General features: G+C 30.5%; 1 protein-coding gene across 2 annotated transcripts in view; it reads left to right on the top strand.

Annotated features, from left to right (window-relative positions):
* Nucleotides 1–26,587, top strand: part of LOC107452447 (carcinine transporter) — a 34,845-nt gene extending 8,258 nt beyond the window's left edge. For both annotated transcript variants that reach the window (XM_043041846.2, XM_016068923.3), the window contains exons 2-11: nt 4,255–4,660; nt 6,067–6,170; nt 8,586–8,740; nt 12,833–13,001; nt 14,375–14,507; nt 15,579–15,691; nt 20,226–20,440; nt 21,667–21,848; nt 23,725–23,888; nt 25,603–26,587. In XM_043041846.2, the coding sequence (XP_042897780.1) occupies nt 4,295–4,660; nt 6,067–6,170; nt 8,586–8,740; nt 12,833–13,001; nt 14,375–14,507; nt 15,579–15,691; nt 20,226–20,440; nt 21,667–21,848; nt 23,725–23,888; nt 25,603–25,762 (1,761 nt within the window). In that variant the 5' untranslated portion in view covers nt 4,255–4,294 and the 3' untranslated portion in view covers nt 25,763–26,587. The remainder of the gene's footprint in view (nt 1–4,254; nt 4,661–6,066; nt 6,171–8,585; nt 8,741–12,832; nt 13,002–14,374; nt 14,508–15,578; nt 15,692–20,225; nt 20,441–21,666; nt 21,849–23,724; nt 23,889–25,602) is intronic.
* Nucleotides 26,588–26,880: the final 293 nt, after the last annotated feature.

The raw sequence follows: 26,880 nt of genomic DNA, 5'->3' as shown, positions 1-26,880 counted from the left end.
TCGTACAAAATCAGAATCAAGTTGCAATTAAATAAAAAACGGTAACTTAAATGTAGTCGTTACTAATTTGACAGACTTACTTTGCTTTTATTTTAATTATTGTTAGTTTAATCATATATATAATCAATGTTAATTCAAAGTATAACTAAATAGTTTTATTTTGAACAAAGTAATGGTGAATTAAATAAATCAAAAAATTATAACTCCGCCTACAAATAAACTGCTAAAGAAATACTTTGATTACCAGTTTTATCTTCTTACCCTGATTGATACGGTTTTTTGCTGTCACGTATTTGTGACAGTCGGCGCGAAAGGGTTAAGTAGGAATAACACAACCTGTGACGTAGACTATAGTATACCCAATTGATAAACTACCATTTTAAAATGTATATTTGCTGTCCGGAGCAAGTTGGCATCGCTGGCCTGATATAAAATGCATCTTTGTCGTAGTCCTCTCGTGGTGAGACATTTAAAAAACAGGCAAAAATATCTCTTATTCTGGATATTTTAATTTTAAATTAATAGACAGCAGTTGGCATCCCTGGTATTTAAAAGTTTAAACAATCGTCTTAAGTAAAAGTCTGCTGTGAAAAGTTCAGTGAATTTAACTTGAGAGTCTTTAAAATAAAAATTTGACTCACTGGGATTTTTTCCTTACCGAATATAAAATAAATATTAATGAATAGCTTATTATTATAATAATAGTGAAAGCTTTCTTACTGCGCAGACTACTTTTAAAAATCCGTGTGGAGGCTTTCTGATGCAGGAAGCATACCTGCCAACTTTTAATCCCTTCCATTATGATTTTTCCCAGTGGTAGTAAAATGGAATTAAAATTTCAATTGTAAGCAAAAAAATACGTTGTATTTGACAAAACATCAGCTGACAACCATGAACTTGAACTGGAGTTGAGAACAGAGTGCCCATAACTGCCAACTCTTCCGGACGATTTTATTTTCTTATTTAAAGTGGTAGTAAATATATACTTTTTTTTCTTTTATAATTATTAAATGATTTTGATCATATTTGTTTGCTTAAAATTGAAGTTTTAATTCCATTTTAATACCACTGGGAAAAATGATAATGAGTGCCTGTCCGCGAAGCGGACAACTGACTCCTTCATCTGAGGTGATGCCCGTGGGAGCCTGTAATGATGTCGATGATAGTAACGCATGATAGTAACCATGATAGTAACGCATATTAATATATATGCTTAATTTTTTTAATAATAATGGTGATCATAATCATTTAAAAATTAAGCTTATAAAAGAAAATATAGTATATATTTACTACCACTTTAAATATAAAAATAAAATTGCGCAAAAGTTGGCAGGTATGCAGGAGGTGATGATATCATACCAGAATGTTGCAAACTCAAAATGTTTTTATACACTGTAAATATTTGCTGCGCCGCCCAGGCAACCAATTTTTGATAATAAATGCGAAAAGGAGGTGATGATATATCTGAAGGCCTGAAATTTGAAAGCTAATGTAATGCAATCCAGCCATCTACTTAGCTTTTTTCGAATATTTTATACAGTGTAAACATTTAAAAGCCATGTTTATAGAATTTCGGTAATTTTGCCAACATTTTAAAAACCTAATTATGAAAAAGCTGGAATAAAGTGCCGCTGCATATGAACTTTTAAATCAAATAATATGTAGTGTTGTAGAAAATAAGTTTAAATGAACAAATAAAGCATACATTAAAACCTAAACAAAATTTTTGCGAAACGAGTTGAAAGTTGCTAGTTCGGTAATGTAATGAAGTGAAAGCTAATGAAAATAAATTTTACCTTCTGACTTATTTGGAATGTCTCGAATATGGCGGTGGCTAATTTTAAAATTAAATTCACATATCGAAGAAAAATAGACCTATACTATAACTTAATTTACCCAGAAACTATCTAAATCTCCGGTTTTTTAATAGCAGTAATTGTCAGACGATATCCGTTTTAAAATGGAAATTCTAATAGATTATTTAATTTATTTCAAAATATTACTGGTACAGTTTATTATTTCTTTTTTAATATTTTAAAATTCTACTAGTAATAGAATCTTGCTCCACTTTGTTGGGAACAATTTTTCTAGTGGCAAGAAAGATTATTGCTCTAATGTGTGATTCTCAATTCAAAACGCTACTTTGTTCCCACTATCTCCGGGGGTAAATATATAAATAAAACGTTAGCAATAACACACGAGTGTTTGCAAATTTTTACTTTTAATATGCTACCATTTTATAAGATCTTTCACAGTTGGTCTACTTGTACTACTATACAATACATAAGACTGATAAAATTTGAGTTTCGTAGTTCACGAAATAAATATTTTTTAAAATAATGAAAAGAAAAAAACGTATTTTTCAATAATGAAATTTTGATGGAATGTATACTACTCATTTTAAGTAAACAATGTCTTTTATGCGGGGTTTTAACGGATTTTGAAATATTTTAATAGCGGGAACAGTTTCATTTAATTAATTAGATGAAATTTCCATTAATAAAAATGCATATCCATGAAAATTCAGATTCTGTCGGAAAATATTTCCTTTAAAAAAATATACGTAGTTGTGATCAAAAATATTTATTAAACAGGGTTCATTCACAACTGGAAAAAATTAAAAAGTGGTAGTAATATTAAAATTATTTTTTTTATATTATTATGTTTGTAATATGATACTTTAATTAGATAGTAGAAGCTAACATTAAAAAAACTTCAGCTTTGTTACAACAAAATTAATACCAGTTATAAATTTTTTTTTCAGGTCCGTACGAACCCAGCTAAAGTATTGAAGCTTGTCATCAAGTTTTTTAACTTTTTTTACAGCGCATTGTTACCAGTCAGACCGGCAACACTTAATCTATAAATGCTACAAACCAATAAAATTATTAAACTGTTTGCTTCTAAGCGTTTGCCAATATTTAGCTACCGCTATTAGCTAAACAATAGAGAGATAAAGCATGCATGTTTGACAAAATTGCGTTGTCTTAGGTCACAAATGTTAATGTGCTCCAGACAAAAATTTACGACCGTTCAGAGATGCCAGATGCTCCGGACACGCCAAAATAATGAATAAGAAAAAACGGTAAATAACTACAAACTAAACTTTGCAAATGTTAGACTATTTTTACTTGCTTTTTAAAGAGTATAGCCTGCCATGCCTAGTCCTATTGTTTTGATCTCATTTATCTGGAATTTTTACGCTGTTTTGAATGAGCATTGAGGTAAGCAGGCAGTGAAAGTACTTGGTAAAGTGGCGATTTATATAAGCCTTTGAAATATTTAGAAATAGTGGTAGATAGAAACATAGTAAATTAAATTTATTAAACCAAGAATTATAATTAATAAACTACCACTCGAAAATATTTATTCGCTGTCCGGAGCAAGTTGGCATCTCAGAATGTTCTGCAAAAGATTAGTGGCTAAGAATAATGAAGTTTTAAAGTGGGCTAAAAGTTTTAAATAGGAAAAAAAGTGATAGTACAAGTGCTTCATTGTTAGCATATAATTTACTTGATTGCTTTATTTAAGTAAACTGGGCACCTGAGCCGGGAAGCGGCCCCTATCCAAATCATCATTGAATTACATACAGTAATGTAAAATACATTGATTTGGCAAACATTGTGGTAGCCATAAAAAATCAAGCTGTTTGCTTGGGAAATAATAAAACAATGAAAAAATTCAATATGGCAGATTGACGTTTTTACATAACATTATAAATATTGATTGTAGACTTAAATTAAAAATAAAGATAATACATGATTTGATATGCACAATAATTGATTTTTGAAAAATGAAAGACATAATTGATGAATTAGCTTATAATTATATAGATATGAAGGCTTTTTACAATACCTTTCTAAAATCTAAAATGGTAGGTGACAGACGACAATATCCACTCAATTCAAACACATGTTTTACCTCTTCTTTTGAAAATGCATTTCTTAAAAAATCATCGCAGTATTGAAATTAATGGATTAAAGTATATAATAATCTCCTTTTTTCTGAAAAGCCTAAAGAAAGTAATTTATAGAATACTTTTTTAGTATCCGTAAAATAGCTGGTGTTTATAGGATAGCTATGTTTAGCGTACCGGCGTTTCATACAATGCTTAAACAATAGTAACAAAACAAATATAAGACAAATTTTTATTCTGCATTTCATTGTTTCAAAATAATAGTGAAATTCTAGATTTTTGCCTCGAATTGCTCCTCCTTCTAGTCTGATTTATCATGCAATTTATTGCTTTTTCAGGTCAATTACTGACTATTTGTGATCCATTTAAACCGAAGATATGATTTTTGAAGATATTCTAAATGACGTTGGGGGCAATGGACCTTATCAAAAGTTTCTATCCATTACTTTTCTCATCCCGGCCAGTTTGGTCATTCCTTGGTTCTCCATGAATTCTATCTTCCTTTCTAGTACTCCTGAACATTGGTGCTTCGTACCAGAAGTCGCCGCTTCAAATCTCCCCACTGATGCTAAACTAGATCTCCTGAGTCCGCCAAATGATCCCTCTTGTTCAATGTATGATATCAACTATGCGGAGATCTTATCAACGGAAAATTTTACAGTAAATCCAAGTTGGCCAACCAAAGCCTGTGACAATGGTTGGGAATTCGATAAAACCAATTATGATGCAACATCTGTAACTAGAGTAAGTTAATCTTAAGTTTTGTTATTTTTAATTTCTAATAAAAAAGGAGAATTTCAAAACTTAGGTAAAATTCTTTAATGACTATTGGTCATATAGTACTTAATCAACCAGGATTTATTTGTATTTTTGAATTTTATTTTATTGAATTTGAATTTTACTTGTTGCTTATTTAATTTTATTTCAATGAAATTGATGAATAGTTTATACCAATATTATGTTATTCTCATATTATAAATAGGTTATTACATTTGTGTAACAGTGTTACTTACATCTTATTAATTATTCAGGCTTTCAATTTTCATGTAGGAAAACTGATCTATTTATAATAACAGCTTTTTACCTAACACTTATATTTACTTCATTTCAGATAAATTGATGAATTATATTAATCATATTATGTCATTTTCATTTGCAAACATATTATAATAATCATATAAAAATTTCATACACATTATACTAATTGCTTTTGATCTAAGCATACTTTCATCTATCATTCATTTTGTTTCGTTTGTAGTATTAATTAATGAATTGTTATTGTCATATTATAAACATATCATTTTGCTCATATAACAGTTTTACAAACATTATATTATTTTAACAAACATTATATTGTTTTAACTTTAACATCTCATAAAGAAAATTTAATCTATTAATATTATCTTTTGCTCATTTTAGTTCATTTCAATGAAATTGATGAAAAGCTATACTAATATCTTATTGTTCTCTTATTATAAATAGTTTATTATATTTGTATAGCAGTTTTACTCATATTTTACTAATTATTCAAGCTTCGAATTTCCATATAAGAAAACTGATCTATCTATAATAATAGATTTTTACCTAACACTTATTTTACTTCATTTCAAGGAAATTAATAAATCATATTAATCATATTATGCCATTTTCATATATTAACATATCATTTTAATCATATATAAAAATTTTACACACATTATTATAATTGCTTTTCATATTTAGATCCAGTCATCTCTTTATCTTTAATTCATTTTGTTTTATTAAATGTACTAAATTGTAGTAAATTTGAAATTTTGTGTTAATATCATACTAAAAACTTATTATAGTAATCATATAATATTTTTACACACATTATACTAATTATTTCGGCACAAACTTTTTATGCTGGAAAACTAACCTATCTATTGATCTTTTTACTTAATTTCAGCAAAACTAATGCATAATTTCACTCAATTTCGGGCTCAAACAAGATCATGATGACAAGATCTCATTTGATCTCATTTTCTACTTTACAGGTTCCATTTTAAAGAGAACTAACATATTAGAATCTCTCTTAAAAATTATATGAATCTTTCGAACGAAAATTTTCTATCTTTCAACTTTTAATGAAAACAATCTCTAATAGATTTCGTTGTTGGCTGTATTTCTAGTGGGAAATGGTCTGCGAGGACGATTATTACAGCAGTCTTGTCATCAGTTTGTCGTTCGTTGGCGTCACACTTGGAACGCCCCTCTGTGGATTCCTATCAGACAGGTATGATTACTATAGGCACAAAAAAAGCCCATTCGGACATACTCATTTTGTTGATTTAACCTAATTTCTTGAAATTTTCGTATTTTAATTTTAAATCATTAAATCAAAACATCTATGGAGAAAATAGTGGGTGTATTATCTTTTAGCAATTATTATACAGCCTACAGATGACGCATTCCCAAAATTTATCCATTGAAAAAGTATTAATTACATTTTTAAACTGCAAAAAATTAGTGAAACAATGTACACAAAGCATCGTTGTAAATATATTGCTCATAAAATAAAAATATTAAATGCAAAACTTAATTTGATTATTTGTATTAGCGGTACGTTTTACTTAACAAGCGCTGAAGTAAGATACAGAGTTTCACGATTTCATCCCAAAGCCTGTCTCGTATTCATCGATTGTAATCAACTAAATATTGTTAGTGAGCAAAAAAATACAATAAGAGTAACAAAGGAGAAAGGTTAAGTAATCGTGGAGTTCACCAATTAACTTTCGCTTGCAAACAATCTGGTGAGCATTAGCTAGATAGTCACCATGGTTAACCAAAAGGTATGTCATGGTTAAGTCACCATGGTTAACCAAAATGGACATGTTGTCAAAAGACAACATGTCCATTTTTTTTTCAAATAAAAAGGCCTAGCAATTAAGTTATTTAATTTTGAAAATGTATGTCAAGAAACGGAGATATCCGCGTATATTATAATAGTACTAGGAGGCTCCGCCCCCTGCTCGCTAACGCTCGCCAACCCCCTAGAATTGTTACGCAATCCTATGTGGTTCACGCCGTGAACCATGGCTCGCTGCTCTCGCTCGCCAATGAACACAATGTTCTAGCACAAAGACATAATATATTATCATCAAAGACATAGTATTTTATCATCAAAGACATAGTATTTTATCAAAGACATAGTATTGTACTTATGTAGATGAATTCTACCAATGTTCTTATTGGCTTTTAAAAAAGTATATTAGCTATTTAGATTGTACATGGTGAAAAAATCAAAACATTAGCTAAATAAGAAACATATTAGCAAAATAAATTATCAAATATTGCTTCACTAATATTCTGCATTTTAAAGCGTGAAAATTCAATGCATAAATAAACGCGAAATATAAAAAAATTCAATGCATTCAATACAAACACTTAAACGTTTTTTAGACGTTTAGGTAGCTCCCAGTAGAAAAATATCAATTCAACAGCGGCCTTTTAAAGCATTCTCACTTCAATTAATTAATTAATTCCTAATTGAGTTTAAATTAAATATTGTCATGTTTTTAGTGCATGAATCTGAATTGAACAACCTGATAATGCTCACTCTGGTTATTGTTATCTGGTTGCTCCCTACGTGCTCTTGCGCGCCGAATCCAATCAATTAAAAATGAAAACTGTTGCCAGCGCGAGAAAAGAAATATCATCGGTTTTATTGATACATACATACATACGTACGTATTAGCGTTTTATATAATATAGATAGATATTAATGTCAGAAATAATTTTTTGTCGGTTTCCAGTTATATGACTACGATTTATTAACACTAGAAAGACTGAAACTTTGTATATACCTATATTGCCCCAAAAGCAGTCAAAATGACTGGATTGTAAAAGAATAAATAATGTGTAAAGAAATTTGTTAAAAATTAATTTTTAATATTTTTTATATTATTTGCAGTTATATAATAAGTTTTTAGCAAATATTCACAATAAAAAAAATTATATGTTGTACAAAATTTTAAGAAATTGTGCCATTATGTACATCATTGTTTTTCTAATTGAAATTAAAAGCAGTCAAAATGACTTCCTTAGGCAATCTAGTGTTAAATAACTAAAATAGTAGGTAACACTGGAAAATACCCAAATTAGTCAACGGAATCTTCGTGATGCAGTTTTGATATTAAAAGAAAATTCCGAGCAAACAAACGAATGTTAATGCTTTTAAGGGGAATGTTAACGCCGTATAGATAGAAATTGCATACGCTATTTAAAAAAAAATTTACCCTGCTCATTTTTAACAATGATGAAACTGAAAACACCCTGCTTATATTAAACAGTAATATAACTCAAAAGACTCTATTTATTTTTTACAATAATATGAATCACTAAGAAAGTACAGTTTTTTTCTCTTAAGCTGCGCAGTTTTTTATCAACCACTTTGAATTTTAACGAAAATTACATTAAATAAATCAGATCTCATCTTAACCATGCATTTGATGACCACGATTCTTATTTTTGCAATTTCTGACAATAGTTTTGGCTAAAAAAGTCTGTTATAATGTGAAAAAAAAATCCACAATCCTTATAACTCCTTTAAATATTTCTTAACAAAAATCTTAAATCAATTACTTAATCAAAAAATATTAATTGGTTTAATAAATTAGTTTAACATTATACATTTGTTTTTCTTTTCAAGGATCGGCAGAAAGCCAGCTTTAATGATATTTGCCTTCATGATTGCCGTCACTGAAATAAGTTCTGTGCTGAGTCCTTATTTTTGGATGTTTCTTTTCCTCCGAACTCTCAATGGATGCTTCTTTACTTCGATTTATACCATAGTTTTTATACTACGTAAGCAAAGTTTTCTTTATTTACATAAAAGTTGTCTGAAGGAAAAATGGTCACGCATGATAGCGCTCGAAAAAATATAGTCTTTGCACTCGAGAAGTGCCTCTATCAATCACTATTACTACCTGTAAAATTCCTACCACTCCAAGTGTTACGATTTTTACATGTTTACCACTTTATTTAGTAGCCATCAAAGTTTGTACAATAAGTGTGTATATATTGAGTACATTCTTCTAAATTTTAAGTGCTTGCATCCGCTTTTTCATCGTTTAACCCTTTCGCCAGGCTGTCACAAATACGTGAGACCATAAAACCGTATCAATCACGGTAAAAATATAAAACTGGTAATCAAAGTATTTCTTTAGCAGTTTATTTGTGGGCGGAGTTATAATTGTTTGATTTATTTCATTCACCATTACTTTGGTCAAGATAAAACTATTTAGTTATACTTTGAATTAACATTGAATATATATATGATTAAGCTAACAATAATTAAAGCAAAAACAAAGTAAGTCTGTCAAATTAGCAACGACTACATTTAAGTTACCGTTTTTTTATTTAATTACAACTTGATTCTGATTTTGTACGAATGCTTTTCTGAATCACCCGTCCCCAAGGGGTTAAAGAACCTCGAATGCAAAGGGTTAAAAACAAAAGCAGCACAACTTTTCAGAGCTATGAATTGAAATCAGAAGAGTGCTCCACGGATTGCTTGCATCTAGATTACGTTACTAGTTATATTACTAATTAGTTTGATTGCGTTACTAGTTCACATGAGAGTTAACACGTTGAATACCACGCTAATTTTACATGGCTTGCCCGTCTGGCCAAACGGTAAATAACTACAAACTTAATTTGCTAATATTAGACAGATTTTGCTCGTTTCTTAAAAGGTTTAGCATGACATATATGTAAATAACGTGGTGAATTATATATACCTACGAATTCTTTAGAAATAGTGGCGGATAAAAATCTACTGAATTGTATTTATTAAACCAAGAATCACAATTAACCCTTTCGCGCCGACTGTCACAAATACGTGACAGCATGAAATCGTATCAACCAGGGTAAAAAGATAAAGCTGGTAATCAAAGTAATTCTTTAGCACAGTTTATTTGTGGGCGGAGTTATGATTGTTTGATTTATTTTATTCACCGTTACTTTGTTCAAAATAAAACTATTTAGTTATACTTTGAATTAACATTGATTATATGTATGATTAAACTAACAATAATTAAGATAAAAGCAAAGTAAGTCTGTCAAATTAGAAACGACTACATTTAAGTTACCGTTTTTTATTTAATTACATCCTGATTCTGATTTTGTACGAATGCNAAGTTGGGATCTCTCTGTATATAAATAAAACTACCTTTGTATGTTCTATATTGCATTAATTTCTTCAAACCATTTTAGCAACGATAATAATATAAAAAAATTTAAAATTTACTCGAATTATGTGTTTATAATAATCTTGGCTTCACCGGTGACCCCCGTGACGCTACGAACAAACTCAGTATCGGTCTCTGGTGACCCCCGTGGAGCCACGAGCAAACTCAGTGCCGGTCACCGGTGACCCCCATGGCATTCAACGTGTTAAAAGTGTTTAAATACTCCCTTTTTCCCAAACTACATGCTACATTTGAAAACTTTTGCCCTGGTTATTTATCCTAATGATTTTATAATTTTCTTTGAACTTTTTTCACGATTTCAGGGTACTACGCTATCAGTCAACAACATTTACTTACCATGAATTCCCGTCTTAAAATCAGTACCAAATTAATTTCAAAAATCCAGGGTTCGCACACTGTTTAGCCATGCCCAATTTTGTACGAACTCCTCCATCAGAAGTCGCATGAAACTATCTTCTAGCTAATGAATCATGAATTCATTAGTATTGTTGTGTTATTGGTGTTGATCTACTAAACAGCATCAGAAGTTAAGCAACTTGAAATACGTAATGATACTTGAAATATAAATTACTCCACCTACTTTAAATATAGCAAGTAATATGGGACAAAATGTTAGACCTAAATATAGCAACTAATTTGGGATAGAGGGAATGAAATTTAAATATTCATTAATCCACGACGTAATAATACGCATTTTGAGGCAGAAGGTGAACGTACTGTGGTCATTTTCATCGAACGGTAGCTATTTATGTTATTTATTGCGCAAACACTGCTTTGAACAAGCAACTGTGAACAAATGGTGTTAAGTTTTTTTGAGAACAGTTTACATGGATATCAGTTTTGCTAAGACCCAGGGCACACCGTGATCTTCCATAAATATAGTTCTGTAGAATCGAAAATGATTAGTTTTCATTGAAGAATTACGAATCGGGCATTCTGTGCTGCCCTGTGAATAAAAATAAAATCACATTTTATCACAAAAAACAGCACTAGACTAAGATTTGCTCTGAACGCATCCATCTTCGTTAGATTTAACATTCACTTTAAATGCTATCATGCTGTGATTAACTTCTTAACACGTTCTTTGTTAATCAATTAAACACAGTCTGCAGAGCTTATCTCTAACTGTCCTTAAAAGTCTACTATCATAACTATATTTCTGACGCTAACCGACGTGTCAATTATTCATTAGAACAACCCTCATAATTATTCACTTAGTTAATAGATACAACTCACCCTTATACTTATTCACTTACTTAATAGATACTACTCATTCTTATACTTATATTAGTTAATAGATACAACTCACCCATAGAGATATTCAATTTGTAAATAGATACAAATCACTCTTATACTTATTCACTTAGTTAACCCCTTGGGGACGGGTGATTCATAAAAGCATTCGTATAAAATCAGAATCAGGATATAAATAAATAAAAAACGGTAGTTTAAATGTTGGCGTTGCTAATTTGACAGACTTACTTTGCTTTTACTTTAATTATTGTTAGTTTAATCATATATATAATCAATGTTAGTTCAAAGTAAAACTAAATCATTTNTTTTTCTTTTTTAAATTTAATAAGCCACATTAAAGAAGGAACGTTGCAATGCTACACGCTACATTAACGACGTCTCCAGAGTAACTGAATGACGGTTCATATAGAAATCGCAGGTATGCGTCTCATACAACAACGCCCCCTATAGTTCGTTGCGATCGCGAATTACGAATCTGCCATTCTATGCTGCCCTGTAAATAAAAATAAAATCACATTTTATCACAAAAAACCGCACTAGACTAAGATTTGTTCTGAACGCATCTATCTTCGTCAGATTTAACCATTCACTTTAAATGCTATCATGCTGTGATTAACTTCTTAACACGTTCCTTGTTAATCAATTAAACACAGTCTGCAGAGCTTATCTCTAACTGTCCTTAAAAGTCTACTATCATAACTATATTTCTGACGCTAACCGACGTGTCAATTATTCATTAGATCAACCCTCATAATTATTCACTTAATTAATAGATACTACTCACTCTTCAAGAAATGGCGGGTGGGAAGTGTAAAGTTATAAGGTTTGGTAAAGTTTATGCCATGCCAAAAATTTTAATTGACCTGTTACCCCCAGATTTTTTTTTAATTACTTCCTCATAAAAAGGAAAACAAACTCATTGCATTTTTCGTTTCAGCTAGCTTTCGAGACGAGAAAAACATCCTTTGCTACCCATAACGCGTACACCGTGACAGTTTTCTTTCCACATGAAACAATGGTGGTATTTAAGAATTAAGAGCAGCAAAAACTTTATAATTTTAGCTCTCATTTAAGTTTTTTAATGATAGCTGCCACAATAGATTTCGCGTAAAGTACACTGTTAACCTTTTCTGGTGCAGTGTTGCCAATCTGGCAACATTATGTCAACAAATAATACAAAACACTAGAATTGAGCCGTAGTGGCTCTGAGGATAGAGCGCTCCCATCCCAAGAAGGTTACTCGGGCTCGAATCCACTAGATAGCAGGTCGATATGAATTCAATTCGCACCCGGCAGCACAGAGATGACGTAAAATAACTATAGTGTTGCCAGTTGATAGAGAAATACCCAAATTTATGTTAATAATAAGCTGAGTAGAATGCTGTTTATTCAAAAATTCCTAAAAACGTTCCTTGTGTGGCTTTTTTTGTAGTCCTCGAAGTTGTTAGTTCTGAAAATCGAGCAAAAATTAGTGGCATATCAACTTTTGCCTGGACCATAGGAATGTGTATTTTGCCCGCAATGGCATGGCTTACCAGAAACTGGATCTACCTTAGTGCAATGACCGCAACAGCATCTGCTTGCCTGCTTCTTTACTGGAAGTAAGTACATTTTTCTTTCAGAAATGCAAAAAATTATTACAAAAAAACGTGCAAAAGAGTATTACAAAAAAAATTTTAAGCAAGAAAAAAAATATTTTGTTTAGCAAAACTGTATAAACAATAAATTTTCTTTAATTTTGTTTTGGGTTTGTTGTAAATTTTTATTCATAGAATTTTCTTTGTTCACTTCAAAAATCTATTGAATTCGATCTTCACAATTGTTGTGGTGTTGCATGTTAACCCATGATTTGCCGAAGAGGCCTAGTTACACCTTCCGTATTGATATAAAAAGTACATTATACAAAAAATGGCAACATACTTAAGCTAAATTAAGTTCATAATTAGTAGTATTAGTTACCTTATAATTTTCAAAAGTTTGCAAAAATAGAAATTCAAATTTTTAAAGGCGTTTTAATTAAGACATTATGCGGTTACCTTAAACTTATTGTTTCTAAAAAATAATTAGTACTAAATTTTATTCACTTTACCAGTATTAATTGGTTCTGAAAATATGAATTAAGGGCGAACTAGAAGCGAAGACGCTTTTGGATTTATAAAGTTCTAGTACTACGAAATTTAATTTTATTTTAAGAACCATTTTTGAATATTAAGAACACTGAAAAATACACCTAGTTTTTTAAAAAAATATACATAAAAAAGTGATAGCAAAGCTGTTTTTTTCTTCTTTTTTTCAGTTTATTTAGATAAAATAATTTGATAATAAATAATATACATTTGCTTCCTTAAAATAATCTTACGGTTAGTTATCATTGCTTTTATTTTATCACTTTTATTTTCACCCGGCAATGTATTTAAAAATGTATACCATTTCATAATAATTAAGTTTTATATCACCCTTTTAAATCTATTAGCTCTAGTCAAAAGGTTTTTTTTTTTCAATTTGTTTATTACTGAGCATAGGAGAGTGTACTTAGTTAGCAGGGGAAGAAATTTCCTGATACAAATGTTGTATCCTAGCTGTCTTCTAAAGATTTCATGCGTATGAAACAGATAATGTGCTGCCCTAAAGAAGCACAAAAAAATTCCCAAGTACAAATGTTACAAATCCAAGTACAAATCACAGCCGTATTCAAAATATTTTCCACTAATAAGGTACAAATACTGTACAACCCAAATGTAACAGGAGTACAATCAGAAGAAATCTGGTACATTGTCCTGGTATATTGTTCCGCAATCATCTTCAAAATATTTTATGCATATGATCCAGGTACTGTTCCATTCGAATCCCAGAGTTTAATTTAAAAAAAAGGAAAAGTTTCAAGTTTAGTTATTGACTATTATAAATTTTTTACCATAGCTATTAATTATTAAAATTACAATTTCAAATTAACTGTATGAAATTCACTTTATAGAATTATTCATGAATCTCCAAGTTGGTTGATAGGACAAGGAAAATACCAAGAGGCATACGAAATCTTGTCTAAAATAAGCAAATTCAACGGAAAAGAAAATCCTGATAGTTTTCATCTCCTAGAGAAAATTCAAGTAAGATTTACACATCTATATTAGAATATTATAAGAATAAATTATGTTATTATTCACGGTTGCTTTATAAATTTAAATTTTCAGGTTGTTTTGAGTACTTTGAGTTGGTATTTGAGTTATTGAAATATTTTAACATTCCTTGCTAATCTGCACCGTACGAAATCTTTAATCTTCATAATTCGAAATCACCACTAAGAGTTATTGATTAATTAGAGCTATTAATTTCCTAATAAACTCGAACACAACGTCCTTTCTTTGTTTAAACGAACAGATCGATTTTTTTTTATGTATTGGGGTTAGTCGTGAGTTAAAAAATAGATTAGTGAAGTAACAATCTAAATTACATCAACTGGTGGCCAAAAGATTTATACAACAATTATAAACAATTTTTAAATAAATAATAATTTTATTCATTTATTAAGGAAATATTAAAGTCACAAAATACGTATACATCAAACTTTACATTTTTGTTAACTAATTAATTTATATACAAAACAAAATAATAAATTTGGTATAAATTGGTATTATAATTTGCAACTGAGATATAATATTACAAATTTTATTTAAGTTTTGTTTTTTAGAAATTTATTTATGAAAATAAATTATAGTTCTGAAAAGTAGAAATGAGTGTAACCCTTTTTACTGTGAGTAACCAATCAAATAATAGAACAATGTCCACACAATACAAAATAAAAATTAAGGAAATTGTAGCAAAACTTAAAGTAAGAGGTTATGTTCATAATCGTCACAACATTTATTTTCTTCCAAGTAAATATATATTGTGTTTAACTCTAAATCAATGTTATTTATTCCTTAATTCATTCTCATAATTCATGTCAGTTGCTTTTATGGCACTATTTCATATGAAACTGGTCACTATATGTCACATTTTGTGAATTTCATATCAATATCAATGTCAATAAATAATTTTTCAGTTGCTAAAAAATAATTTTGTTTCTTCTTTATTTCAATATTGACAGTAATTTCATTATTTTTCCAATTTATTATAAAATTGTAGATTTTCCTCAAATGTGTGTATTTTAATGAGTAAAACTTTATGAATTTTTGCAGAGCTTAGGAGCAGAAATGAAAAGTGAGAAGGAAAATGAAAAGAAGAGTTCACCAAGAGAATATATTCTCAATTCTAAATTGAGAAAACGATTCATCTTAGTTACTATATGCTGGTGAGTTTAATTTGTAACACATAAAGTAACTCTCTTTAAAGTTGTTAATGTACCTTTTGAATTGTAACGATTTGAAATAAGATTATTTATTTCGATATTGCTAAAGATAGTCACCCTTCTAAACTCTAAATATATTACATCATATACTTAATTTGAAAACCAGTACATCTTGAAAGCCATTTAAAAGTCTAAATTTGATCTGAAATATTCCTTGAATGGCATTAGTAAATCAAGCAAAACATTAAGATGAAGACTTCAAAATTATTCTTCCTTAAAAACGGAAATAAATGCAATTTTAACCTTAATCATTAGAATGAAATTATCATTTTGTGTCCTCCTTAACGGTGCCCGACTAATGAGCAATCAAGGTTATTATTAATTACTAGAGGTCTAAGCCCCCTGTTCGTTGCCACTCACCGACCCCGATGACTGACTCGCACTAATTGTTGCTTCTTGGCATAAAACAGTTTTTTCTACGAAAATTGAAATTATTCACTTAACCCTTTGGCTACGAATTTTAAAAAATGACTTTTTTTGTCCCGTTTATTATTCAAAAGGACAAAATAGGTCATAAATAAGGCAAATGTAGTATTTGGGATTTTTCTGACAAGCGGTTATCAATTTAGAGGTTGGGACATATATGTCCCGGTCGTACTTAATGGTGGGATACATATGCCCCACCTGTAGTGATCGACTTACTACAAGCACATCTAACATTCCGGAAAAATTTATTGTATGGACTTTTTTTTTACATGGTATGATACAGGGTGAAGCAATCTTTGCATAACCCGACGTTACACACTGGACAACGGTTGTAATGTCGGGTTGTTGTAATAAATTTGTTTTTGTTTTTTTTCTATGCTCATTTGAGAAAATATGAATAAAATATGAATGAACATAACAATCCCAATGAATACTAGTGGGATATATTTGTCCGAGCGCAAAATCACAATGCTATTTCATGCAAGAAACTCTTTTGCGCTATCTAGGGGATATTTGATACATGAAACACGTATACTTGGTTCGACTCTACGACCAGGGGTGAAAGCGAGACGGAAAAGAGGAAAGGCTGGTAGTAAAACCATTTCAGTTATAGCTAGTTTTAGGGAGGAGTTTACTTATTCTTTTTTTAAATTTTTCAACAATATCTACTTTATCTTGGAAAAGAAGCAGTTTTATATATATGCCAGAATTATAAAAGAAATCTTGATAGTTACAGAAATTTCATTTTTTTCGAAAAAAATGCTGGAATGAAATGTTTTACGTACCAGGCTTTTCTCTTTTCCGTCTTGCTATATAAGGGCTTTCACCCATGTCTACGACTGGGATATATTACAATGAGTTTTTAAGTGCTTTTCGACAAATTAGTAATTTTTAAACATTTGTTGGAACAAATGAGTCCCGTTAGTAGCCAAAGAGTTAAGCAACCGAAAACATTCATTCAAGCACCTTAAGTTCAAAACTAATGATTCATTTGTACTTTTATGTTCTTAACACAATGAATGCCGCGCTAATTTTACATGGTTTGCCCGCCTGGCCAAACGTTAAATAGCTAGAAACTAAATTTGCAAATATTCGAAAATATTGCAATTTTTTTGAAAGGTTTAGCATTACGTAACTGAAGAAAGTGGTGAATTATATAAGCCTACGAATTGTTTAGAAGTAGTGGTCGATTAAAATCTACTAAATTGAATTTATTAAACCAAAAATCATAATTAATAAGCTACCACTTGAAAATATTTATTCGCTGTCCGGAGCAAGTTGGCTTCTCTGTGTATATAAATAAAACTATTTTTATGTGTTCTATGTTGCATTACCTTCTTCAAACCATTTTAGTAACGATAATAATATAAAAAAACTAAAAATTTACTCGAATCATGTGTTTCTAATAATCTTGGCTTCGCCGGTCAACGGTGACCCCCATGGCATTCAACTTGCTAATAGTATAATAAGAAACCATTATTTTCTTACTTTGGTGCCCGCACTTCTTACGATTAAAGATTTCCCTGATAATTCTATTATCTATTCTAATATTCCAGATCGATATTCTATTTAATTAGTGAACATACAGGTTTTTGCTTAGCAATCATTTTTAAGAAAACATTTAAAATTAAAATTGTATTATTATTACAAATTTGAGTACTGCTCGTAATTTAATATTTTCGTTTACCAAACAAGCTGATATATTAAAAAAAATTGTGCTAGCATCTCTTTCTGCTTGAAGCTGATCTAATCTCTTTAACTGCAATTTGAATTATGCATATTAATTTAATTCGAGCCGAAATAAAATAATTGTAAAACAGTCAATAAATTTGGACACCGGTTTAAAAAAGTTTAGCTTAAAATAGAGCGTATTAAGGTAACAGCATAGAATTTCATTATAAAAAATAACCAAATCTTTTAGTTTTAAACTCTTAACTTAGAAAGCAATCAAAATCAAAAATGTAATCATTTCAGAGTAAAAGACGAAAAATAAATATTGCAAGTAAACATCTTTAAATTAGGATCAATAATCTTTCATAAGAAGACGATACCTTTATGACTTTTATTAATTTTATTCTTATGAGCAATGTGACCAAAAAAACCGGACCCTCCTGAATAACTTTTGATCTAATAATCAGATCTTCACGTCAATCACATAAATGTTATCAGACTCAGTTTTAACAGTTTGAGGAGGTGACATCAAATATGCTAATTAATCAGTGGTATTTTTTAAATTACAAAATCAGATACTAAAACGTACTTTTTTTTAATACGCGTACTTTTTTTTCAACTGATTCGGATTTCAAACTCTCAAAATATAGGGGGTAGCTGTAATCTGGGAAACATGGTCCACATAGCTAGGTCAAGAGAGTTTGGGCACCTTAAAGCTCTTTTTAGCTCATTTCGCCATATTTCGCGAACTTTTTAAGCGAATGGAAGAATTTTTATCACAATTGTAAAATTCATTTATCCAAAGATTCAATTGTTCATTTGTCCATTTGTCAATCTAATCATTTATCCATTTGTCAATCTATTCATTTGCCCATGTGAAAAAATAATTTTTAGTAAATATTTACGTATTTTTTATTATTTTATTTGATAATAGTCGAAAAAAATTTGAATTTTAAGGCATAAATTCTTTATATCGTTTTAAAGAATATAATTTCGATATAATTAATGACAAAATACAAAATTTGAGTGAAATCAGTTGCATAGTTTCCAAGAAATCAAATTTTCAAAAACCATATTTTTCTCAGAAACTATTCAACCGATTTTTATGAAGAACTTATAGGTCTTTATACATACATATATACTTGTATGTATGTATGTATATATGTTGCTAAATTTGAAAAAAATACTTAAGACAATAAACATATGATCTTCATATCTAAACATATGAATAAACTGTTATCTAAACATATGAATAAACTATGAATAACATCGTATCGCATCATAATTTGAAATGAATTATCGCCTTCTGCAACTCCCTACGTAGGAAAGAAGTGAAGACAGTGTGTACTCGAAGGATTTTTAAAAAATGCTTGTTAGGAATGTATTATTAAATTGCATAATGACTGTAGCTTATTATAGAGTTCATGCAGCGAAAAAAAAATTATTCCTTAGTGTTAATAGTGTATTACAATAATATTTCTTAAATTAGAATTTTTTTAGAAATTCATAGTTGTGTGAAACGTACGTTGCTATTCAAATACATGTATATTTCAGACTTGATTGAATATCCCTGCACTTTGTAAATAGCTGCCACCAATGCGCCGGGCAAACTGAAGAAATCTCCAACATCTTTTAATCAAGCTGAAACTTTCAGGTTTATTGCAGAGAGCCCATAAATCTTTTAAAAATATATCTCTTCCTATTTGGAAAATGTACTCATCGCTTAATGAAACTGATTTATTTCAGGCAGTTGTCAATAACCTCATTTCATACTCACGTTTGTGAGAATTGCAATACCCGTGAAAGCATTATGAAAATTGAACCAAACTAACACGAAATTTTAATTTAAGTAAGATATCATACTGATTAGAATTACAAAGTGGTTGTGCATGTCTATTTGTATCACAATACAGGGCATAAATTATTCCGGTACTGCTCAGGAGACTGTTAATTCCTTCATGGTGTTGCAATGTTTGCAAACATTAGTGTGGAAGAAAACTTGATAAAGGTTTGTTGAAATAAGTTCATCCAATTTAAGCGGATAATTTTTCCCAACTTAATTAATTTGTATAAAAGCGCATAGGATGTTTGTAATAAGCCTAAAATTATCAGTTTAAAAAATACTTAAGACTTTTTCAATTAATTTCATTAATAATTGGCTCATTGCCAAATGCCGATGCTATTTGCGAAGAACCAGACTTTTCAATTTGATTACAATATGTATACTAAGTATACTAATTCATGTTTCATTTTCAATATATATATCATGCCATTGCCAAACAAAGCTGGATTAGATAAAAGCATTCTGCTGTGCGATAATTTACTTTTCATACAACTCTATAATATTTTCTAACTTGAAACTAATTCCTGAACATTTTAGGGTTTGTGCGAACATGCCCTATTACGGGCATCAAGTGAATTCCAGGAATTTGGAAGGGAATGAATTTCTGAACTTTTTCTACCTCTCAGCCGTTGAGGTTCCGGCCAGTATAGTAGCATGGATTATGATGGAAAGCATAGGAAGGAGATGGAGTGCTGTAGCTGGCTATTTTCTCTCCACAATAGCCTGCATAATTCCCATCATTGTCCCGCCAAGTAAGTCACATGTATCCTTATCAAAGATGATAATAGGCAGGGGTAATGGTGGTTGGTGCACGTTAAATATGTCAGGTCATAAAGTCCTCCATGTTCCCATAGCAAATCAATACTTCTGGGGGTACTGTATTAGAGATTGATCGTTCTCTGGTTCAGATCAAAATTACGATCTGTTGATGAATTAATGGATGTATGAATGGGTCCACCCCATAAACGAGCGTGACGTATGGGCATGGCCCAAATCGAATTCTTGGCAATAGATGGCGCCACTGGAAAACAAGAACAATCGCACCTTAATGGCATAGGACAACAACAACAAAGATGATAATCACTGATGTGTATTATATTGTCTTGATAAATATCACAAAGGATTTTTTAAAGAGCAACCACTCTAATGCCAGCGCGTGTAATAAAGTCACACATTTATTTCTTCAAAGCGTGGCAAAAAGTGGCATCATTTCCGACAAAACACATACAACGCCATGATGTGGTAATAAGCTTAACTGTCATTTAGATTTATAGTTTTATTTATTAGAGTTTTGATTAGAGTTTATTTTGATAGAGTTTATTAGAGTTAGTTATTGATTAGAGTTTTTATTTATTTATTTTTTAATGTTTTTAATCGATTTATAAAGCTTTTTCTTTTTTATTATTTGCTATTTTGTTTTACTTTTTAACGCTATATAGAGCTTAGATTTTTTTTTTCTTTTAGGGAGTCGAGAGTTAAAGTGGAGAGAGTACTTTTTTTCTTAGCATCAGAAATAAATAGCTATTTGTTTGAACCTTTTAATTTTCATTCAAGTTTGTTGAATGAAGTATTGAACAGTTTCGAATAAATCAAAAAGCGTGCTTCAGTTGCATATGGGTTTAGGTATAGTAAAATGGCTAAGCTGTTTTTAATGAAACCATCTATAGCACAATCTGAAGGGAAATGGAAGAATTATCAATTCTATTTCAGAAATTCATTATGTAGGAGATAGGGACAAAAAATTATTTATAAACTAATGGACCATCGTCTTTTTTGCACAAAATAGCATCTTATCGACATTTATTGTTAAAAGCAGAACGCATGAGAGGAGTTTGATACTTGAAAGTTGTCTTCTTCTCTGTTACGAAATTCATGATTCATTTGAATTATGAATATTTTTTAAGCGTGTAAAAAGAAATTGTATGAATTGTTTGGGGAAATGCGTGCATTGTAAGTTTAATGGAGTTACATCTTTCAGACTTCGTCAGAGCTGGCGTCATAGCTGCTCTTCTTGCCAAAGCCGGAAGTTCCGTATCATATCAAGTGATATACCAACATGCTCCAGAACTTTTCCCGACCTCATTGAGAGCTGTAGGAATGGGACTATGTTCTACTATAGGATCCGGATCCGTCTTTGCCGCTCCTTACGTTGCATATTTGGTGAGGAATCATCTTTATTTCTTAGTTCATTCAATTCTTATTGACTTAGTAGCATCATAAATAATCAAAATCGTCACGATATGCGTTTACAAAACATTACATAATCAAACACACACACAGTAATCTGTGGGTTTTGCATTATATTTTTAAAATATATACAGTGATGATTTCAAATGTTTAATCTGCTTTTCCTTAAAACCTCTATTTTTAAAGATTACGTATAATCAAATTTGTTTTATCAATAATGAAACACAAAGGCAGTGATTCTCAACCACTGTGCCGCCAAATATTAGAAATGATGCAATAAAAATTATAATTCTTTTCTTATTACACACACACACACACACACACACACACACACACACACACACACACACACACACACACACACACACACACACACACACACACACACACACACACACACACACACACACACACACACACACACACACACNGTGAACATCTTTGTCGGCGAGTGTCTTGTCTCTGACACAATCTTAAAATAAGTTAAAATAAGAAGGAAGCGTTTAAATTGTCTTCGGCAATTTTAAAGAATGTTGAAATAAGTGGAAAATTTAATGACTATTAAAATTAATTATTAACAAAAAAAAAGAAAGCTAAATATTGACTTTCAAACGGAAATAAAAGCTAATCATTAAAGTAAGCTATGCAATTAATAGTTATGAAAGCAAATTAACAAAGGATAACGAGCAAAAAATAAACTAATAATTAATAATTAGCAAAAAAACTGGTTTGCAAGAAATTACAAAAAAATAACAATGTATAAAAACTAACAGTAAATAACTATAGAAAACAAGCTAACAATTAATAACTAGCAAAAGAGAAAAAAATAACTGTTACTAATAAAAAATTAGTCGAGAGAAATAATTAATCCCTTAATAAACGTGCTTTTGTAGTACATATTATTTTATTTTACATTCAAAATTATTATCAGAAACTATTTAACACAGCGTATTATAGGTAAGTAAACAACTTTTAAACTAATTTGTTTTCATTGTGTGCCGTCAAATTTCGAAATCGTTAAAAGTGTGCCGCCATGAAAAAAAGGTTGAGAATCACTGCACTATAAAGCATAAATATTGTAGGAAGGAAAAAGACTTAAATTTGCGTTAATGCGTCAGCAAATAGAGTGTAAGTTGGCATTAATGTTGAAGCGTCACTCAAAACACAAATTTAAAAAAGAAGTTATGAAATCTTGTTAAAAATTGTTCTGAGAGGCAAGTGAATATTTTCTTTTTATTTTCCAAAGCAAATCAGCAAAAAAAAAATTATCATAATTTTTATATGAATTCATTTTATCTTTTTTTTTCAGTTCCAGTACTCAATTTTATAAATTGAAAATTATATAAATTAAAAATTTCAAATTAAAATTCTTTAGTTCACTAAACATTTTCATATAAAATCGAACCTAAATAATAAATATTACATCGTTTTCAAATCTCAAAATAATAACATAATCTTCAATTGATTTATCTTGTTAAAGATGTTATTATCTTATTTCTTTTCTTGTCCAGTTTGCGTAACTCTATATCATAGTGGAAATTTAGTAAGTTCTAAAATAAGGAATAACCAGAACATTTCATAATGGAAATTCTGTTTCGTTTACAGTTAGAAGGTTCTAGAAAGGCTTCGTGGCATCAAAATCATTAAATTACAATGAACAAATAAGCAATTTAATGGCTCAAATCGAAACTAAAATAAAAACAAAAGTAAAAGTGCTAAAATGAATAATACATAATAAATTAAATAAGTAGAGAGATAAATTGTGTGGTGCAAAATCTCACGAATGTTTTTTCTTCCAATAAATCCCTCAATACCTGTCTCTGGTATTAAAACTAATATTTATTTTCAGTCTAAGTATGGATTTCATGTACCATTCATTTGTTTTGCCATAATCGCTTTCCTTGGAGGATTCTTGACTCTATTTTTACCAGAAACGTTGAACCAAAGGCTGCCTCAAACTGTTGCAGATGTGGAAAACTATATCTCAAATCAGAAATTCTTCTCTTGTGGAATGTAAGTACTGCTAATTGTTTCTAGAAAGTTGAATTTTAAAATCAAGATGGCTCGCATAAAATATCCCCAGTGATAAACGGATTCTGGGTTATTCCTTTTCTTATTTATGTTGCCATTCTAGGTCAACAAAACTTAGGATACACAATGAAAATGGCGTTTTTAATCAAACCACAAACGCAGCGTAGGTGGCGCGTTTTATCTCACTACAAACACAGCAGGTTATTTCCCTCAAAATGTCTTCCACGAAGGATTGTTCCTCCCGATATGTGCTATAAGAGTTATCTTGTCTTTTGAGTTGGGTTCAAATTTAGATGACTATTAAATTGAACTCTGGCTGTAAACAAATCTAATATAGAACGGCAGTTCATAGACAGTTAAAAAAACTGTCAAATTTATAAATAAATTTTATTTTTAAGACAAGATTTAAAGCACATTCCATAAGCTACAAAATAATGAAGATTCTTAAGGAATTCGAACTCTTAAGAGTTCGCACACAATTAACTAAAGAAGTTGTCTCCAAAAGAATTTTTAAAAAATTTATGAATCCTACCATTTTCAAGGAAACGGCTGTTTCTCGAAAAACACAACTGATGTATAACTGATTCTTTTCCAGATTTGTTTAAACATAGAGTGCGGAATCTTTGAAATATACCTGAAAGTATCTTCCCTCGATTCTTTGTCTGGTTTAAAATGTATTTTAACAAATTTATATATCATCCCGAATAAAACCTAGTGTGTTTTATTTTTTAGAAGTCAGAACTTTAAATTATTCCTGATCTCATCACAAACACTAAATCATTACATTAAGCTTGTTGAGATTCGTTCACCCTGTTATTGTTGTTGTCGTTGCTTATCCTCACTGTCTGACGGAGTTAGACAAGATTCACGAGTTCGTTGACTGAAAGGAAGTCGAAGACTAGGAGAGGTTTGCTAAAGAGATCCTCCTTGGAGAGTCCCATGCAATCCAAGAGGTGCTCAGGAGAAGCATGATGAATTTGGCACTTGGTGCAGGTGACGAAGGTTTTCCTGCCCTCGTTGAAAGTGAGGCACTTGATGTGACCGCTGGCAAGCCTTGTCAGAACAGTCCGGGTAAGCCTGTCACACGGGAGGGCAAGGGACAAACCCGATTTTGATACCTTGTACCAATTATGGGTTGGGGGTGTTTTCCACTGATCCGAGATTTTTGATTTCTCTAGAGAATATAACTCCAAAAAAAGTAAGTGTGGAAGGGGGAGTTGTAATCCTGCACCCCTCCTTAGCAAGAATATCGGCCATTTCATTCCCGTGGAGATTCACATGGAAAGGTACCCATTGCAAATGAACATCATGATTAAGTGAAATGAGCTTTAATTTAAGCAGGATAGAAGTGCTGATCCTGTCGCCCACAAGAGGCCAATTACTAAGATGGTGGAGAGAATTACGGCTATCAGACAAGATCCATAGGTCACCATAATCCTCTTCGGATAGAATAGCTTCTAGTCCCAGGTCTATTGCAATCAATTCACTTCTGAAGACAGAGCAGTGATTAGGATTACGATGAGAAAGAGTCAAATTAGCTTGAGGGGTTGAGAGTAAAATTATCGGCTCTGTAATTACAACGACAGACATTAACTAACAGGTTAATTAATATACAATACGAAAATAACATGCAGGTAATATGCATCTTAATTTTCACGTTTCTTGTTGTAACTAATGTTTCACGTTTTTTTTTCAGTGTGAAGGAATCTAAAACTGAAGATATAGACACTTCCCGACGATCCTCGTTCATTGTTCCGAGAGCAGGCAGCATTGATCCTGTTGAAGTCCTTAATATCTTACGAAGAGGATCAGTGGATTCTGTTTATGTTATATCTGGCCCAAACTTAAAATCATAGAATTCGAAAGTGCCAATTACAACATTGTGAGCAATGACATCTTCGTAAGGAAAACTCGTGCAGCGCGCTGGCACGTTGCAAGAACTGAATAAGACTCTAGATTATTTATCATATTCACCTTATTCCTGACGGGGGTTCTCTATATTATTAGCAGATAGCAGCACGATAAGAGGCATTTATAACTTCCTCTGGATGAAACGAGAATTAATTTACACTAATCTGAGCTGCCATAACGTCCTGCTTTGACGTAAAAGGAAGACTGAAACACTTCTGATTTGATTTGTTTCTTTTTTAGGATACTAGGTGAATATTTCCCATTGAACTTGAGAAATTATTTTATTAATCCTTATATAATAACATCGCTAACTGTGGCTTGCATCTGCAGAATTTCTGCCCCTTAGATAATGCATTGATTGATTTTTTACGGAACTTCATTAAGTATTGATGTTGCTTTCTGTCACCTATGTAAATGAACTTCAATACTTAAGGAGGATACTCTGACATCATCAACTACATACATCACCCTCTAGCAATACTTAACGGAAAATGTTAGTTGATTCAGTTGATGTGCATAGTTGACACTCTACGGTATATAATGTGGTATCTTTTTATCTTTTTTTTTTCATTTACTTCTGTATGATTATATTTATCGCATGAATGAATGATAATTCTTTGTGACCTATTGCTTTAAAGTTGAGTTTTTATACTTTATTTCAATCAAATTATTGAATTAAGATAGGATTGCATAAATTTATGCTAGTTTATTTTTTTTTTAATATTTTGATATTGTGCATTTATGTGGAAATAAAACTTTTTCTAATCCGCTCCAAATCTTTTATTCTACATTTTAGTTCTATAATGTGAAAAAGAATTTCTTATTGTATTTTTATTTATTTTCGTCTATTTCTTTTCCTCCATATTCTACAATAAACAGAAAAAGAAAAAAATCTACATTAATAACACTTTTCCATATTTATTCTTTCATTAGTTTAAAAGGATTAGTAAAGCATTTCTATGTTAATACGTATTACATTCAACATTGTAACTGATATAAGAACAAGGAAAACGATGAGAAATTAAAATATTTTAAATAAATCGTAATTTACTTAGCAAAGTGT

The sequence above is a fragment of the Parasteatoda tepidariorum genome, chromosome 9 (genome assembly GCF_043381705.1).
Source record: "Parasteatoda tepidariorum isolate YZ-2023 chromosome 9, CAS_Ptep_4.0, whole genome shotgun sequence".
Lineage (NCBI taxonomy): Eukaryota > Metazoa > Arthropoda > Arachnida > Araneae > Theridiidae > Parasteatoda > Parasteatoda tepidariorum.
This window is presented reverse-complemented; position numbering and strand designations above follow the sequence as displayed.